General features: G+C 34.6%; 1 protein-coding gene across 1 annotated transcript; it reads left to right on the forward strand.

The window, feature by feature from the left end:
• The first annotated feature begins 5734 nt into the window (after positions 1-5734).
• LOC134712383 (NFX1-type zinc finger-containing protein 1-like) lies at positions 5735-20507 on the forward strand. Its single transcript, XM_063573875.1, has 4 exons — positions 5735-6039; positions 10687-10740; positions 13267-18602; positions 19361-20507. The coding sequence occupies exons 2-4, from the start codon at positions 10724-10726 to the stop codon at positions 19561-19563; spliced, it is 5556 nt and encodes a 1851-aa protein (XP_063429945.1). The 5' UTR covers positions 5735-6039; positions 10687-10723; the 3' UTR covers positions 19564-20507.
• The last annotated feature ends 239 nt before the right edge of the window (positions 20508-20746 follow it).

The raw sequence follows: 20746 nt of genomic DNA on the forward strand, positions 1-20746 counted from the left end.
GTCTTTTCTTAAATTTTAGTTTCTTTTGTAAAATTCGGGGTTTAGTATGACGTCCATTATCACTGTACAAGTATACATATTTTTTAAGGGGTCAGCTGAAGGACGCCTACGGGTGTGGGAGTTTCTCGCTACAATGAAGACCCAATGGTGGCCTTCGGCTGTTATCTGCTCTATGGTCGGTGTGTTGTCGCTCTGACACATTCCCCATTTCCTTTCTCAATTTTATTGTTTGCTGAAATACAAAAATCTACACACTTTCTCAAGGGTCTCTGTTTTATCTGTGTGGCGATCGGAAAAGTAGAAGTTCTGATTTGTCAGATTCGATTGCTGGAAAAGACAGTGTACCCAAAAGAAATGTAATTGACTTTCATCAAAATAGTTATGGTAATACTTTTTGTGATTTCTTAATTTACGAAAACTGTTGTATTTTAAATGGACATAAAACAGTTAAAAACAACTTTACATTTATATCATCACGTGATCGTAGCGTCGCAGACTATTGTATGGTATCATACGGAATGCTTGATTATTTCGGTAATTTCAAAGTAACAACAACAAGTGTAACTTGTGTCATCAATGAATATGATCTGACCAGAATAGTTCCAGATCACCCCTTCCTGTCCTATGAATTCTCGTTGAACTTTAATTATGGTATTGAAACAAACAATAATAATACTAATGTACATACAACAGTCAACCACAATACACGCAATCTACCCGATGATTGGCGTTTCACATGTTTTGTTATTTCTGAAATAAATGGACATATTCAACACTTAGAATCTTCCGTGGCCACTCAAGACAACATTGCCCGTGTGAACGAAGATTTCGTGAGCATTATAAAAAAAATGTCGTCAAAACTTCCATCTAAGACGGTATATTTGTATACATGATGGAGATAGTTATAAAAAGAGAAAATATAGGAAACCATGGTGGAATGATCATTTAACAATTCTCTGGAATGAAGTGAGTAATTTCGATTTTTTGGTTTTGAAAAAGTGTAAAAATTTAAATAAAAAGTCAGAAAGAGTTTCGCTTTTATGGATAAATAAATGGAAATTTTCTCAAGAAGCTGTGGAACGATCAAAACGTCAGTACTGGTATTGATTTCAAGAATATTTGGATAACTCTTGTAAACATCCAAAGGAATTTTGGAAAAAGATTAGTAGAATTGATGTTAGAAACGATCGTCAAAAAGGTATTCCTAGGTGAGACTTAGTGATGGGTCTATTTCGTGTAATATAAATGAATATTAAATAAACGGAAATATGAGTTTCTAATATGTTGAATAGGAATTGTTATAATTATAATTATGGCTTAAATAATCAATATATACTTGATATGCTTAACTGAAAAGGAAAAATTAACACACATGTTAAATAAACTCAATAATCGTGTAATAAAAATGATATGACAGTAAATTTATAATATAATCCAACATTTTTCATTTTAGAACACAGTATGTGTCTAGAACTACTTTTTCATTTATATTTAATGGTAACAAAATAGATACTGTATCTCGTTATAATTATAATAATTTACTTTTTTTTTGAGTTTTGAGCGGTGTCTTAAACATGTACAAAATCGCACATTGTAACCGACATATTTATAAAATTAACAACGAAACTTAAAGTAGAAATTAGACATTGTAGTTCATGTATTAGTTTTAAAACAAAGGTAACCGGCTTATAATCTGATACGCCAGACACAAGACTCATCAGTGACGCTCTGATCAAAATAGTTATCAAGCCAAACAAGTACAAAGTTTAAGAGCATTGAGGACCAAAAATTCCAAACAGTTGTGCCAAATACGGCTAAGATAATCTATGCATGGGATAAGAAAATCCTTGGCATTACAAATAATTCATACTTTTGACATTAGTACAACAGTTAATTCATAAAAAAAATACCATATAATTGATATTCATGTCAACACCGAAGTGCTGACTACTGGGCTAGTGATACCTTCAGGGACAAAACGTCCACCAGCAGTGGTATCGACCCAGAGGTGTACATAGTTATCAAAGGTACCAGGCTTATAATTTAATACGCCAGACGCGCATTTTGTGTAAATAGTTATAAAGACAAACAAGTACAAAGTTTAAGAGTATCAATCTGAGTGATTTATGTATAAATGGTAACGTTACTTTTGTTTTATAATGCAGCTTTTAAATTTAAAAAAAAGACAAATTTTAGCTTGATGTTTGATTGAACATTTGAATGATTTACATGAGAGGTCAGAATTCAGTTTAGCAAACGATTTTTCATAATAAAATGAGACAAAAAAGTATCGACATTTATATGTGATTCGTATGGTCGTGCTTACGATTGGTATAGTTATTTCTTCTGTGCTTATAAAGGAGCTTGTCAAAATACATCTGCGTTTCCTCTAAAACCGTATCGTTGATCCCGTCGTTGCATGTTCGCATCGAGTGAAGGAGGTATTGGGATGAAACCTCGGTATAGGTCACACTAAACACTTCAAACAAGAATTTACTGCTTCTCTAATTAGCACGCGGAATTTAGAAGTAAGAGTTATACATGTAGTTCATTTATCCCATTTGGTGCCACTTTTTATTATTTTCTTATTCAATTTTTTCCCCCGAGTAAGTCTATCCTTCCTAGACCAAGCACTATTGTGGTCTATGAAGGTAATTGTCATTCAACACACAATATTTTGCAATGAAAATGGAAAGATTGCAAATGCTGTGTATCATATAAGATGAACGAAAGATACCAAAGGGATAGTCAAACTCATAAATCTAAAACAAACTGACAACGTCATGGCTAAAAATGCAAAAGACAAACAGACAAACAATAGTACACATGACACAACATAGAAAACCAAAGAATAAACTACACGAACCCCACCAAACACTAGGGGTGATCTCAGGTGCTCTGGAAGGGTAAGCAGATCCTGCTCCACATGTGGCACCCGTCGTGTTGCTTATACGATATCAAATCCGGTAAAGAGTCTAATTTGGTAGGTCACATTCATTAAAGGGAAGGGGATTGTAGTTACGACGTAAGGAACATATCCGATATCATTTGTGAAACGGTTATTCCATAACGGTCAATCAACTACTGTAGTGTAAATGGGATAAACAGTATGTTGGCGAGTCACAACAGCCAGTTCATAAACGTATGAACGGCTATCGAAGCGAAAATGAGTGCATATTCCTTAGATTCCGAATATAAAATATGTTGAGTTAGAATGCTGGAAAAATAAAAATACATTTTGTATAAAAAAAATTAATATAACATCTATACACCCTAAAACACTCTATCCTCAGGGTCTATCTACAAGATCCATAGTAAAACTTCTTTTTTTAGTTATACTTTAATATTGCGGATGTGGTCGAATGCCCTAGAGCGTAAGACTTTAGGCTTAGCATTTGGTGCTGTAGTGTATCAAAGGTGTGAGTTCGAATTCCGTTGAGGGACTAAAATTACTCGGCACGAATGTCAAACTCTAACACTGCTTGGTGCATTTTTTAGACATGTGTAGATTTACAAAGTCACATATTACAATATTTTACAAAATTATTAAGTTCAAATGAAGTAGATGATATGCTGCGTTAAAACTGTTTGTTATGTCGATATGTCCATGTTGATGTCCATCTTTCAGTAACTGTAATCGGGTATCAAATACTGTATATTGGCGTCTGTTTTTGGGATGGGCTGCATGTGTTGTTTACTCGATAATTTTATTCTGTTAATGTTTTGAGTTCTTCTGTCAATATTTTTTCATAAAGCGCGGTATCTTTCAATTCAAAACTATGTCACGTAGTCGCTAAATTGCCACATACCACATGTTATTTCTCTATTAGTTTTTAATATATCATGTTGTCATATTAAAAAACCGCACGAATTAGTGTTTGTCAATCTATCGTGAGTGTTATATGCAGTACTAATCCAAAAATATATCCATCATACTGTGAAAAATAAATTGCACGTTTGCGTCTTTACAAATATACTAAAGTTATACAAAAAATTATTAAGTAACGGATAAGGAATAAGGAATAAGTATTGAATAAGGAATAAGTAACGAATAAGAAACGAATAAGGAATAAGTAACAAATAAAGAATAAGTAACGACCATGAATCGAATAAGGAATAAGTAACGAATAGTTAACGAATAAGGAATAAGTAACCAACTTGACGACCCTCATTATCTATCCGGCAAACCCCTAAGATGTTTCAAAAACTGTTAATATCTATATTTTTGGCGCATGACCTCAGAATTTTTTTCATATCAATATAAGTTAAAATGTCAACTATCAAAAAATTACTTAAATTTAGAAATGTTTCAAAAAGGGAAGACACCCCCCCCCCCCCCCCCCCCCCCCCCCACTTGGTAAAAGAGAACTACATTTGTTGGTTTTGGGACAAATGTTGATGCAGTGTACCTTGTCAGCTTCAATGGTGTAATCCTGTATCTATGATGAGTTTATATCCAGAAGTTTGAACCAAGCATCTCACAAAATTGAGAAATTAGTTTGATTTACAAGCTCGTGTAGTAATTTATTGAAACAAAACAATTCGTTTTTGTGAAAACTTATTATTTTGTTCAATTGTAAAAGGGTTAGAAAGGAGTATTTTTTTTAAAAATAAACAACAAAAATTGTGAACAGTTTTCCCACACTACAGTTTTTTTATGGGATAGAAGATTCATAACAGCAAAGAAACGTTATAACGTTCAGTAGTAGTTTTTAAAATTGTTGATACCTAATATTAATACTTGTTGTACATAATGTCTAGAATTTTAATGAGCAGATTAAATGTACAGATTTTCCGGTGATCCTGTGCATATAAAAAATATCCTTTTTAGCTCACTTGCCCATATTGTCATGTGAGCTTTAGACATCATGTTGCTTCTGTTATCTGTTTTAGATGCTGAAAATTAATTGTACGAATATTCATAGTAACTGCATATTGGTGGACAACAAAGAAATATCGATGCTAACGTTAAAAACGTTTAATTATTTAAATACTTATAAATATATAAATAGACAGTAAATACGGAAAAAAGAGTGCATTTTTGTTTAACTGCTTACCAAGTCCCTTTGCTCTTCGGACAGCGAAACTGATGATCGATTTATCGGAAAAATAGGATGTATAAGCGCAATAACTAAGAGGGTGACACACTTTTTCTGATGTGTGATATAGGGGGTAAAAAAGTAGGGATATAATAGGCGTTAAAAAGTGGAATCTCTGAAAAAAATGGGAAGTGGAAATTATTACGAAAAACAGGATTTTGGGAAAAATCACCCGTGTCACACCCTTCAACAAGACCGATACATTAATCACACTCCATGGTCAATATCCAATATCTACACACAAGTTTTATGGAAATTCTACTTTCAGTTTCGTTTTCAGTACTGTACGCAGTTTGTTTATCGGCAAAATGGTCGTAATAAATAAACATGCAAGAAACTCGAGGATGATAGAAACGAAATATACAATTCAAGATACATAGGTATAGAGAGGATTTATATGTACAGGAATATGCATCTATTTACAAACAAGTTGGCACTAGTTTGGACTGTCAAAGTCTCAGTGACAATTTGCAGCGTAAAATCAGATTAAATTCATTATAAATGCTAACTTGTTTGTAAATAGATGCATATTCCTGTACATATACGTCCTCTCTATACCTATGTATCTTGAATTGTTACGAGAATAATATATTGGCATTACTATCCAAAGTAGTACCAACACTCAATGTGACAAATCAATTTTTCGATTCGCAGTTTCATACAGTGCTTTTTTTGGTTCAGTACACGGAAAAACAAAACGAAAATTTCCGAAAAATCTATCTACTTTCGTTTTTACTTAACTGTACTTGACAACAGGTACGTCGACTACTGTGATAAAGTAAATCACAATTGATTCGGAAAGTTATTCAACATATTTAACCGTGTTATCGGTAAACATGGTAAAGGTGAATGGACGTCAGTGTAATTAGACTGGATAACTCGAGTAAAATCTGTACCATTATGATGACAATCCGGAAGACGGAGGGATAGCTACAAAAAGGTAGGTTTACTACAAATTTATTTTGTAAAATAACTACAATCCAAACAAACACACATATATAACATCATACATATCTGCGGTTACTTACATTTGGAAAAGTAGGGCGGAAAATGCCCGCTCCCCCTTTTTTATATTTTCCATCGTAATTATCAAAAATCGGATAGAAAACTGGATACCAGGAGAAGAAGAATTTGGATTCAACATACATCTTATAATTTGTATAACGTAAGGGTACCCAAATTGCACCGAGTATCCAAATTGCACCTATTTAGAAAAAATAGCAACGGAAATCTTACAAGATTTCCTAGAGACTAAACATTTTGTATTTTTAGGATTCGATACTATGCACGTTTGTCAACATAGGTAAACATAATAGATATACACAAAACGTTCACAGTATTTATCAACATATGGACTGTTTTATGCACAGGCACTTGTTTCTGTCAATATGGGGTTTACTATCAATACCAGTATAAAAAAAACACAAGGTAGCTAACGGGAATTTTCAATGTGTTCGCTTCAACCAATATTTTATTACTTTCCCTTGCCCCTTTCACGAATAAAAGTACACCAGTCTTTCGGTAATTGATTTATCTTTACAATGAAACAACTCTCACGTACCTTGAGAATACCCCTCAAACAGAATAACACACTTGAGATGAGAATTATTGACCTTTTTCCAGACCATTGAATTTGGAAGGACTAAACTTCCGGTTTACTTAGGAAGTTAATATAACACAGCAATCTGATTGGTCGAATTCATCTGGTTACCTGTTTATTTATATTAGTTACCAGAAACCAGAAAAATGTGACCAATCAGATTGCACAATTTTATTAACTTCCTAAGTAAACCGGAAGTTTAGTACTTCCAAATTCAATGGTCTGGAAAAAGGTCAATAATTCTCATCTCAAGTGTGTTATTCTGTTTGAGGGGTATTCTCAAGGTACGTGAGAGTTGTTTCATTGTAAAGATAAATCAATTACCGAAAGACTGGTGTACTTTTATTCGTGAAAGGGGCAAGGGAAAGTAATAAAATATTGGTTGAAGCGAACACATTGAAAATTCCCGTTAGCTACCTTGTGTTTTTTTTATACTGGTATTGATAGTAAACCCCGTATTGACAGAAACAAGTGCCTGTGGTTTTATGACTGAAAAAGCAAAATGTACGAAAACGTCACCATGCGACGTCATCAAAACGTCATCTTTTTAAAATTAGCAAATACAAAATATTATAAGTATCCATTTCGTAAAATATGAAGAGTAAACATGGACTAATATTCAATTGTTCAAAATATTTTAAGAAATTAAACAAAAGCTCGGTTATTAGACTTTTGACGATATGAATTTAAGCATGGATGCAATTTGGGTACTCCTCATTACGGAATCATGGATAGTTAGGACCCCGCCTAAGGCGGCTCGCCCTATAGTGATCAGTCTGTCCGTCCGTCCGTCCGTCCGTCTGTCCGTCCGTCCGTAACACTTTAGTGTCCGCTCTATATCTTGAGAACCGTTATGATTTCAAAGTTTATACTTGACATCCATTTTAACCCAACACCAGAGGGTGTGTCATAATGTATGTACAACTTCCTAGGTCAAAGTTCAAGGTCAAAAACTTTAGTTTCAGTTGACAACCCTGTGTCCTTTGGTGAAGACCGTGTCCGCTCTATATCTTAAGAACCCTTATGATTTCAAAGTTTATACTTGACATTCATTTTAACCAACACTAGAGGGTGTGTCATAATGTATGTACAACTTCCTAGGTCAAAGGTCAAGGTCAAAAACTTTAGTTTCAGTTGACAACCCTGTGTCCTTTGGTGAAGACTGTGTCCGCTCTATATCTTGAGAACCCTTATGATTTCAAAGTTTATACTTGACATCCATTTGAACCAACACCAGAGGGTGTGTCATGATGTATGTACAACTATCTAGGTCAAAGGTCAAGGTCAAAAACTTTAGTTTCAGTTGACAACCCTGTGTCATTTGGTGAAGACCGTGTCCGCTCTATATCTTGAGAACCCTTATGATTTCAAAGTTTATACTTGACATCCATTTTAACCAACATCAGAGGGTGTGTCATGATGTATGTACAACTTCCTAGGTCAAAGGTGAAGGTAAAAAAACTTAAGTTTCAGTTGACAACCCTGTGTCCTGTGGTGAAGATCGTGTCCGCTCCATATCTAGATAACCGTTATGATTTCAAAGTTTATACTTGACATCCATTTTAACCACCACCAGAGGGCGTGTCATGATGTATGTACAACTTCCTAGGTCAGAAGTCAACGTAAAAAAAACTTTGGTTTCAGTTGACAACCCCGTGTCCTGTTGTGAAGATTGTGTCCACTCTATATCTTGAGAACCGTTATGATTTTAAATATTATACTTGACATCCATTTTAACCAACACCAGAGGGTGTGTCATGATGTATGTACCACTTCCTAGGTCAAAGGTCTGTCTGTCTGTTGGTCTGTCCATCGCTAACACATTTAATCCACACTATATTTTGAGAGGACAGCTGTTATTATTTCATACTTTATACCTGACAAACATTTTCAACTTAACATATATATTAACCAACATCAGAGAATGTGTCATAATGTATACATCCTAGGTCAAAGGTCAGTCCGTCGGTCTGTCCATCCGTTCGTTGTTCTTAACAAATTGTGTCCGCTCTACCTCTCGAGAACCGTAAATATTTCATACTTTATACTTGGTGGGTCATAATATATTGAACGGCATAATTCTAAAAATATGTGACAAATATCAATTGGGCAGCACTTAAACATTTTGTTCAAATATCAATCCATATTTCCAGAAGTCACCTTAGTGTATCACATCATGCAGTCATATCACTTTTATACTATGAAAGTAAGTTGAGAATATTTATCAGTTTTAACTTAAAATCTTAGATTAAAATCACACGTGAGACTTTGTAATAACTTCAAATTATGCTTAATTAGATTATCCATACAACTTATTTACCCCACGTTATTGACAGCGGGGCCCACAGAGATGGCTCCCATCTCAATGATATCTAGTTTGAAGGTGGATTCAAACCCATTTTTTTATGACTCAATATGGATTAAAAATCAAATTGGTGTACCTATACAATAAAGAAGGATAGGGCTACAAAATAAACACAGTATGGACATTTTTTTCTTGATCATAAAAAAACGTAGGTGAAAAAAACTGTCAAAATAGGTGCAATTTGGGTACCGTCACGTTAGAAATAATCATTTGAAACCCGACGTTAACAAGGGGTGTCCATAAAACATATTACCCCGGGTCCCTGTAAGTTGTTTGTTCACAGGAAAGGGTTGGAGTTTATGACACGCTATAGTTGACACACAAAAAGATCCTCCTTTTTGCTATATACTAGTAAATATATATATGTTTTGTGTTTTGTGTTTTGTGTTTTTGTTTTGTTTTTATTTTGATTTCTTCTCATTTATTTCACGTACTCCTTGCCGTCATAAAACTTTCGAGCATGATTTTTGTACTCTGACAGACTCAAGAATCAACTAATCAAAATTCTGGATTTCATCTTTCGAGCATGATTTTTGTGCTCCGAGCACTGAGCAAAGTTTTATGCCTTCAAAACATCATTCACCCAGGCACGCGGAGAAAACTGCATTTATACCTTAGAGTCACACATTCGCGATTTTACTGTCGTCCTTGACATGACCATTCCCGATTAAAACTTCATTTGGGGTGAAGCCTTTATTTCTCTAAGATATTGATCAGTTTTAAAGAAAAAAATAATGTTTTTTTAGTAATTGTCCTCGTAAACTTGGGTAGATAAAATATGTGCAACGCGGGGGACATTGTTTTGATATTCACTTAACTTTTTTAATATTCTCAAATATTTCACCGTTTTCACTCATTAATGGTGGTGTGGCTCTTACCATTACATTACTTTTTACGTGCTGGGCCACTATTCTTATTAATCAGAGGAAAATGAGGACCGAAGAACAGCACATGCCTGTTTGACAAATACTTGGTTTTCATTAAAATTGCTGTTTTTGATAGACTGAATTCCAATTTCTTCTATAAAAAATCTGATATTGATTTACCAATTTCGAGAAAAAAATTGGACAGTACCTTGTTACAGCTACCGTAAATATCGTCATTTCATGAATGAATATTTAGCGTCCTGTGGCAAATTAAATGCACATACAGGACGAGAATATGTTTATGATATGAAACACTGATTTGTACTAGACCGACACTCTCAGCTAAAGCTACAATGTAGTTTACAAAATAACAACACTATGGAAAATATGTCACGCTTCCCGGACAAATTATTCTCAATCCGAACTGACAAACATTTGCCCTTAATCAAAACTGCCGCGTATTTGATAAAGGGGCAGCTTATAACAACTTTTAGCGTTTGGATCGAGTCATTGACCTTCGGGACGGTCATCCTACACTCAGGGCGAGTAAAATAACACCAGACTGCCTGCCGATATTTTTTTGGGGGAGGGGGGGGGGGGGGGGGGGGGCAACAATAGGCAGCTTCAAACTATAACAATCATATATTGATATCAGACATTAATTCACAAATCGTCACTAACCTTATAGTTTACAAAGCAGCATGCAAAATTATTATAAATATGATTGGTTTTTTTATGTGTGGATTACATTTTCAGACTAGAAAGTTGACCACAGAATAGCAGAAATAACGGCATGGCCGAAGGTCCAAGGTATTTATTCCTAAATTAACTAAATAAATAAAAGAAAATACTAACATCTCAAATCAGGTTTTTAAATCCTGTATATATATGTACCAATTATCAGGCTATCTGCATGTTGATATCGTAAAATATCAGCTGCGAGACATAATATGAAGCTTTTTGTCGAGTGAGCGTAGCGAACGAGATCAAAAAGCCTTCATATAATGTCAAGCAGCTGATATTTTACAATATCAATATGCAGATAATCTGATAATCGATTTATCGGGCTATATTTGCTTGTTTCAGAAGTGTTTTCTTTGTTTCACCAGCACACAAAAGATGACTTGATAAGTTCGGGTCAAAGTTATTAACGTCGGTTCAAACATTATGACGTCGCTAATATGTCCGGGTCAAAGTTATTAAGGCCGGGTCAACGTATTTGACGTCACAAAGACCTGATACGGAATAATATTAAGAGCTGAACAGAGTGATATAGACAGTGGGACGACCGATAACGCTATATTTCTGACCGAGTTTACACTTTTTGATATTTCAAGTAAATGATTTAGCATATTAAGATTTTAATATCTAATTTAAGGTACATATCGTCATTTTCACTTACATCGATATTGCATAAGATTGTGCATATAAAATAGAAGATGTGGTATGATTGCCAATGAGACAACTGTTCACAAGAGACCAACATGACACATATATTAACAACTATAGGTCACCGTACGACCTTCAACAATGAGCAAAGCCCATACCGAATAGTCAGCTATAAAAGGCCCCGATAAGACAATGTAAAACAATTCAACCGAAAAAACTAACGGCCTTATTTATGTAAAAAAATGAACGAAAATTAAATCTGGAACATATTAACAATCAACAATCACTGAATTACAGGCTCCTGACTTGGGACAGGCACATACATAAATAATGTGGTGGGGTTAAACATGTTAGCGGGATCCCAACCCTCCCCCTAACCTGGGACAGTGGTATAACAGTACAACATGAGAAAGAACGTTGAAAAAGGCTTAACTCATCAGATGGACATAAATACAAAAAGATCTGAGAGTACTCGCAGTTATCTGACAGCTAGTTCAAAGCAACTAACAACTTATAAAAACATCATGCATCTAAGACTATACATGTTAATGGCCGTACTTTAACCTATAATGGTTTACTTTTTAAATTGTTATTTGGATGGAGAGTTGTCTCATTGGCACTCACACCACATCTTCCTATATCTAATTTAATTTTCGATTCTGGAAATGTTTCAAGGTGTTTCCCTTTCATTTATTGAGAATTATATCCAGAAAAACTACACGATAGATGAATAGTTATTTGTATGGAATGTAAACTTTAATTAAAAAGGGTATTTGTTGTGTAAACTGTCTATTATGACAATGAGATGGTTGTGTAATAGAATTAAAAAAAGTGACATATTCCTTAGCAGTGTCTTTGCAATTCAAAATCATGTTACTTTAACAACCAAATTTGAATATAACATATGTATAGTATGTTTTTGGGCCAAATAATTTTCTGTATTGACATATATTTTATTTGGTAAAAGCATGGCAGATTTAAGAAATATTCTTTTTATCAGTTATTTAGGAGATAACTGTATTGTATTTTAAGCTTGGACTTCGTAAAACGTAGATTTTACTGTCGCAAATTGAGTTTACCTAGCGACGCGCAGTGGAGATAGGTAAACGGATATTTGCGACAGTAAAATCAAGTTTTACGAAGGCCAAGCTTAAAATACAATACAGTTATCTCCATTCTAATGCCACATATGAAAATAAATGTCATTTGATAAATATTTTGGCTTAAAAATGGCATAAATGAAAAAGTCCGTGAAACTGTTGCATTGTCTTTAGCATCTAAACAATGTGACGTCATGTGTTTACTCTGGATGTTAAACATCAATACTAAACATATTTTTACTTTTCGTACGCTTCAGAATGGTTTCAATATAGACTAAAAGAAGATTTGGAGGCTCAAAATGCGAATATCTTGTTTATTTTTTGAGAAATTACATATCCCAGAATTCAAAATGGTGGCTTTCTTAGTTACGGACTGGTAGAACGTGGAATCTAACCCCTCAAAATATTTATCAACGTCCAATGAAAATTATCGTTACAAACTAATTGCATTAGAATAGATAATTATTTGTTCGATAAAATCAAAGTTAATTCTGGTAATCGAGTTTTGAAATGAAAGCTTTGTTTATGAAATACAAATTCCGATTTTGTTCTCTCCTTATTATATTTGGGAAAACTTTGTTGAAGAAAATACTATTTATTTTTTTCACTCTCTCTTTAGAATGAGCTATACATTGATCGCACAATATATTTGAGATATCTATACCTTTATAATGTATACCCATGAGTACAACCCGATGTTCATCCTTGAAACCCAATTTCGAAAAAGAAACGATTTTGATATGTTTTTGTCATTGTAACATGTTTGTATTGTTTATTTTTATGTGTGTAAGTGACAATCCAATTTATGGCTTCACACCGATACCTATCTAATCTTATATTATTTTAGGGGCCGTGGGAGAGGACGAGGGGTTGGACGTGGTCGTGGAACAGATAAGCACCAACATGACTCACTGGAAGATGTGCCGTGGAAACGTCTACTTGGTTTCAGGAAATTGGAGGAATTACAAGGAAAAGATGCAAATGCAATATTGTTAACTTTTGATAGATACAAAACAGCACTTAAAAAAGCTTTAGATCAAACAACCATTAAAGGAAATAAGGATGTTAATATGTTAATGCTACTAGTTAGATGTCTTGCCAAGTGCTGCGAATGTGAATCTTTACCACAGCAAGTTATAGACATTTTTACGATTGTAGAGAGTTCGAATTTCCTTCATCAGTTCATAGAGTTTGTTAACGGCTTAGTTGAGAGCGCACCTCCAAGAGTACAGCTTCAAAATAGGGGTATTTTACGTGATATTTTTACGATTCTCACAAAGATGAAGTCGCTACTGCCAAAATCTCGGATTACAATTCAAGGAATATTGTCTTACATAGACACGTCAATCAATGTGATTAAATCCGATACAACAATTATAGATGATGATATGTGGGATATGTATGAAGAACTAATGAACAGAGAAGACACAACACGACAAAAAAGATCACATTTGAAAGACCAAGATGGCGACGAAAGTGAGGATGAACCGGATGATGATTTCCGTGAATATCCGGTTTTTCCGACTACAGAAGAAGTCCAATCGGAAACTCTTACGAAGTTACGTCACAACAAAACATTCGGAGGTTATGACAATCTAGATCATTATTTAGACATTCAGTATCGTCTTTTGCGTGAGGATTTTATTGCACCGTTACGTGAAGGTATCAGAGAATATATGGCTGCAGTGCACGACATGAGACCAGACAAAAAATTACACGAATTAAGAATTTACCGTGACGTTCAGATTATAAGTCCAATATGTAATAATCATGGTTTATGTCGGCGTATAAGCTTTAATTATCCAGGAATGCACAGAATACGCTGGGAACAAAGTAAACATCTTATCTATGGTTCATTGGTTTGTTTATCTCCCGACAACTTCAAAACTGTCTGGTTTGCAACCGTTGCTAACAGAGATTTGAAGAATATCCGCAAAGGACTGATAGATATCAAATTTGAAAAAGATTATGAAGAAGTGTCGAATATTCCACCAGATACAGTCTTCGTTATGGCAGAAACCCCAGCATACTTCGAAGCTTACAGGCATGTACTCTATGGTTTACAACATGTACACGAAGGAGATTTGCCATTCGAAAAATATATAGTTAAATGCCTGCCTAATGTTGAGAAACCAGCATACTTACAGCGTAGCCCAGATGCAAACTTCGACCTTCGTCCGTTAGTGGACGATGACATTAGGTTGGATGATCGGAAACAAGATGAACCGACCAATCCATATCCTTTCAGTGAAAAGTCCGAAGATGCTCGAAATATAAATGTAACAGACCAAACATCATGGCCTCCTCCTGAGCTACTACATCTAGATATATCTCAACTTAGAGCGTTAGAAACGGCTCTATCTAAAGAGCTAGCTGTAATACAAGGTCCCCCTGGAACTGGAAAAACATATATTGGACATAAAATTATAAAAAGTCTACTACATAATCGACATATTTGGAATACGGATCCAGATACGGGAGCAGAAGATAACCGTCCGATCCTCGTAGTATGTTATACTAACCACGCTTTAGACCAGTTTCTTGAAGGTATAGTAGAATGCTACAGTGGTGACGTTTTACGACTAGGCAGCAGAAGTTCAAGTGAAATAATGAAGCCCTTAAGTATAAACAGTAAAAGAATGACAATGCGATTAAATAGGGAGGTACCTCTTGAAATTCATTCTAGTAAAATGGAAATTAAACACAACATGATGTCTCTACAAGAAGAGGTAAACAAGATTGCTGATCGAATTGAAAAAGCAAAGAGAGAAATTTTACATGAGGACGCAATTAAACACGTAATGGGAGATTTTTATGAAAGACTTGTTTCTGGATATGAGACAATCGTGCGCGATATGTATGGCTACGATTTTCAGTGGGAGAAACCAAAGAATACATCGGCATTGCTGGAATGGCTTGGTTATGGGGAATTTGTAGGATTCGAACCTCAATTTGAAAATGAGAAGAAAGATAATGAAGAAAAAAGACCCCACGCTGCTAATCTTGGGGATGTACCTGATACAGAGGATAATAGAGGAAACGAAAGAGCTGAAAACCCAAATGAAAATGATAATAGACCAAATGATTTCATCAACGTACTTGACGAAAGGGATGTTGAAATAGCCCAAAGACAGATTGCTATGGAAGAATCTGACGAGGAAGAAGAATCCTTTGAAGATAGATTCAATAAAATATTGAGAGAAAACATTCCATTGGTGGCCTTAGATGTATCAGAATTAGATCTTTATTTTCGAAGACCCGAAGAAGAGGGATTTCGTTGGCAGAAACCCCAAAAGAAAAATAAACAACTAAAGAGTAAAATTAGGAAGTCTCTGTCATCAACCGATCGTATGATAGATATTGAAGTTGATGGATTTGCTGATGATATATGGACTCTACTGCCTGAAGAAAGATGGCGTATGTATCGATACTGGTTGAAAGTCTATTGTGACAATGTACAAGAAAAAATTGGAGATAAAGAAATTGAATTCGAGCGAACATGTAGAAAGTATCATGAAATACTGATGCAAGAGGATAAAGCTATTATGAGAAATTCAACAATTATTGGTATGACCACGACTTGTGCAGCCAGATATCATTCTGTATTGCAGGAAATAGGGCCACGAATCATTATCGTGGAAGAGGCAGCAGAAGTGCTTGAAGGACACGTGATTACAACCCTAAGTAGAAGATGTGAGCAGTTGATTTTGATTGGTGATCACAAACAACTTAAACCAAAACCAACAGTGTATAAATTGGCCCGTGAATACAAACTTGATTTGTCACTCTTTGAAAGATTAGCTAACAATAAACTTGATGTGCAGTGTCTTGCTCTCCAACATAGAATGTGTCCAAAAATATCCAAAATGCTGAAAATCATATACCCGAAACTAGAAGATCATGATGTTGTTAAACACTATGACAGAATCCGTGGTATTGCTGAAGACGTATATTTTATCGATCATATGGAAACGGAATCTCCTGAAAAGGACCTCAGAAGCCATTCGAATAAACATGAAGCGGAATATTTGGTTGAGTTATGCAGATATCTCCTTTTACAGGGCTATTCTCCATCACAAATTACAGTATTAACAACATATTCAGGCCAACTTTTTGAGCTGAAATATAGAATGCCCAAAGCAGAGTTTGAAGGAGTTCGTGTAACAGTAGTTGACAATTACCAGGGTGAAGAAAATGATATAATTTTGCTATCTCTTGTACGTAGCAATGAAGATGGAACAATTGGGTTTCTGAAGGAAGAAAATCGTGTTTGCGTAGCAATGTCCCGTGCCAAGAAAGGTCTGTACGTCATTGGTAATTTTGAAATGCTGTCAAGCAAGAGCACTATATGGAGACAATTTGTTGATCATGCAAGGAAAAACAGATTCATTGGCAAAAAACTTCGCCTATACTGCGAAAATCACCAGGATGCCAACGAATCTATAATAAACGCAGAATTTCCATCAGATTTCAAGAGATCGCCTGGTGGTGGATGCAGACGTCCGTGCGAATATCGTCTTACATGTGGCCATACATGTCCAAGTGTTTGTCACATAAAAGATCGTGAACACAAGGTCATCCTATGTAAAAAATCGTGTACTAAAACGTGTAGTAGGGGGCACAGGTGTCCACTTAAATGTAATCAGGATTGTGCAACATGTGAGGTCAATGTACCGAAGCGTTTGCCTAAATGTGGACATACACAGAATGTTCCATGTTATCTAGAACCAGCAGACTTTAAATGTGAGGGAAGATGTGTTAAGATCCTTTCGTGTGGTCATACGTGTCAAAATCTCTGTGGAGAAATCCATACCGATAAATGTACCGTGCAAGTAGAGAAACTTGGCCAGTGTAACCATGCAACAAAAATCCCGTGTCACTTACTAAAGACAAAACAAGCATTTTGCCCAGAGCCATGTGTGGAAATTTTACAATGTGAACATAAATGTAACGGATCATGCGGTGAATGTCAGAATGGACGTCTTCACAATACCTGTGATGAAGTTTGCAACAGAGTATTGATATGCGAGCATATATGCAAAGAAAAATGTAACAATTGTCCTCCTTGCAAAGAAAAGTGCAAAAATCGATGCAAACACAACTATTGCGGTAAGCAGTGTGGAGAGGAGTGTAGCCCATGCGCTGAAGACTGCGAATGGCAGTGCGAACATCACAGATGTGACCAGATTTGTAGTTCTCCTTGCGAACGACCGAGGTGCAACCAACCATGCAAGGAACGTATTCCTGGGTGTAAACACCCTTGCATAGGATTATGCGGTGAACCATGCCCAAACGTCTGTCGGATCTGTGACCTTGACAATGAAGCTTTTAATGTTTTTTTCGGAACAGAAGATGAACCTGATGCAAAGTTTGTACAACTTGAAGACTGTAAACATGCTTTTGAAGTAACTGGTTTGGATAAATGGATGGATGAAATTAAAGATGAGCAAATCAAATTAAAAGAGTGTCCGAAATGTAAAACTCCCATTCGTAGAAATCTGAGATACGGAAATATTATAAAAGAAACATTGCACAATATTGAAGTCGTAAAACAACGTATTCTAGGGAGTAAATCAGAAATGGAGGCGACAGAAAAGACGATAAGACAGGAGTTATCAGAATTAGAGAAAACAGATGCCAGGAAAATGAAACAAATTCATAATGAACTAACAACAGGAGCCGTTGACGAGAACACACTGAAAACAATTGTTGAACAAATAAAGATTTTAAGATACGTAAATGAATTAAAAGAGAAGTTTGAAACAAATGAAGGGAGATCAGGTCGCTATGATGCAATGTATCAAAAAGCATTAAATCAGCTGAATGCTGTTCATGAATTTATTCTGATACGTAGACGATATTTTACAAAACAAGAGTCCCTCGATATTGAAAGTGAACTTGATCGTTTAAAACTGCTACACCAGTTAATGCGTTTCAAAGAAAGGAAGGTCGTTCTTGAAACTTCTCTAACCAGAGAGTTAAGTGTTGATTTAATGCTAACTGAACAACATTTAACTGATGGGAGAAAGCTTACTATACAGAGGCGACGTGAGGTGGAGACGACTTTGACAGCTCTGAGAGATGTTTTACCTCTGACTTCGCTCGGTATATCAGAGGAGGAAAGGGTTCAGATTGTGACAGCTATGGGATTGACGAAAGGTCATTGGTTCAAATGTAAAATGGGTAAGTAATTTTTTACATGTTTATCATGATAAATACACATAGCTTCACTTACATTTGTAACACGAACGATAAAACCAAGGTAGCAATAACACTCAAAAGTTCAAAAAAGACAAAACTCAGATGGCCTAGTTAAGTTATCTGGTCAAGTGATGTAGTGTTTACTCATAAAATCTGATGAGACGTCATCTTATTGGTAAAAAACATCACGCAAAAGTTATTTGGAACATGTCTTTTGTTTAGCCTTAACAATTTTACAAACCATTAATACTGTTATATAACACTAAATCATGATCGAATTTGAAGATTTGAGAAACAAAGATAGATTGTTTTTAATTGACAATGGATATTCATGAACTTTTAAATAGAAAAAATAACAACACTGAAAAATATGATCTCAAATTAAACGTTTTAATTGATAACTCTGCACAAACCCGTTAGTCCTATATTTATTGTATAAATCAAATCAAAATCACTTATTGCCTTGCGTGACCATATTTCAGCTGGAAAAGAACGAATAGAAATATATTTTAATTAATCTCCAATTACGATTCTGGAAAAATTTGGCGAAGAATTCCAATGTAACTTCAGGATAAACAACGAAAATTATAAATCGTTTTAGGAGTTAATATTGCAACTAAAATAAATGGTAACCGCTGTATCTTACAGAGTAAACGTAAACAATGAATGTTTTATATATCATTAGGTTAATCTTATTGCTCTCTTACCAAATTTATTCTTCTTCTGATTTATGTTTTCAGGGCATGTTTATGCAATTGGCGATTGTGGCGGAGCAGACGAAGAATCAAGATGTCCTGAATGTAAATCTGGAATAGGAGGAGCCGATCATAGAATTAGAGATGATAATGCTTTAGCTCCTGAAATGGACGGAGCGGCACATGCAGCATGGTCGACACAAGCAGATCTTGGAAATTATGACCCGTTTGAAGTTCGATTTCATTAACTATGAACAGAGAAGAAAAATGTTGTTATGCAATGTGTGTTATATTTCATATTTTACAGTTATAGACAATTTCTGAGGAAATAATTGAATTGATCATGGTAGTTATGTTAATGAATGTTAAGGAATACACAATTTATATATATATAAATATATACAAATGAAATTATGATAGATTATTTGATTATGAACGTTGAACAACCATTATATATCTTTATGGCGTGCACTCCAACCTAATATACGGCTAACTAGTCGTCAAACTTCATTATTTTCATTGTGATCAAATGAGTTGTTTTAAATTGTTTTCCGTTAGCCTTAATATGTACTGTCAAAAATTATTTTGAACTTTTTATGATATATTAATACCTATATTTGTTAAGTTTACAGAAATCAATTCAAAAACAAAATCATGAACAAACTTATAAATAAAAGTTACACTATGATATATAAAACACTTATTATCAATGTATTATTCCATATGCAATTTATTATAAATGCGCTTCTATTTTAAGATTCCATTTAATATTAACTTTCCGAATTTTTCAGAACTGTAGAGCTTTGCTATCTTAAAGCATTAATAATTAAATAAAAGAATGCTCAATTGTGATGTTAAGTTATAACATGCAAATCTCCTTATACATGGACGAAATAAAGTTTTTTTTTTCACAAACTGAAATGGTCATGGAAAGTACTGCGCTCAGCTGTCTTTCGTCAACAGAAAATGTCTTTGTCATATTATACAGAACTTTTATTTAACCATTGTTGAATTGTAAAAGTTTGGAAAAGTTCATTGTAAAAAATCATCGAGTCAGCAAAAATCGTTTGTGTATAGAAAAAAAATAAACCTACCTTGCATAAATATTTATAATTTTAAATAAGTTTTGTTTGAACAATTGTTGCTGTTGATGTTTATGAATTTGTGCATTTTGAAATTTGTATTATTGCTTTGTTATCAACGATTTTTATATAAGTTTGCATCAATAAATTTGAAGGAAACATATGAATTAAGTATTTTACGCAAAGAGAGAGAGTACCATTCACTCCACAAGCTGTATCATATCCTGTGAGGCTGTACACGATTATGTTTCATGTACATAGAAACCATTCGAATGGAATACCACAATTTCTCTGATCATCATGGGTCTTATTGCCGGACTAGCCGAATGAATCAGACTACATTTCTATC

The sequence above is a fragment of the Mytilus trossulus genome, chromosome 3 (genome assembly GCF_036588685.1).
Source record: "Mytilus trossulus isolate FHL-02 chromosome 3, PNRI_Mtr1.1.1.hap1, whole genome shotgun sequence".
In the NCBI taxonomy this organism is placed as follows: Eukaryota; Metazoa; Mollusca; class Bivalvia; order Mytilida; family Mytilidae; genus Mytilus; species Mytilus trossulus.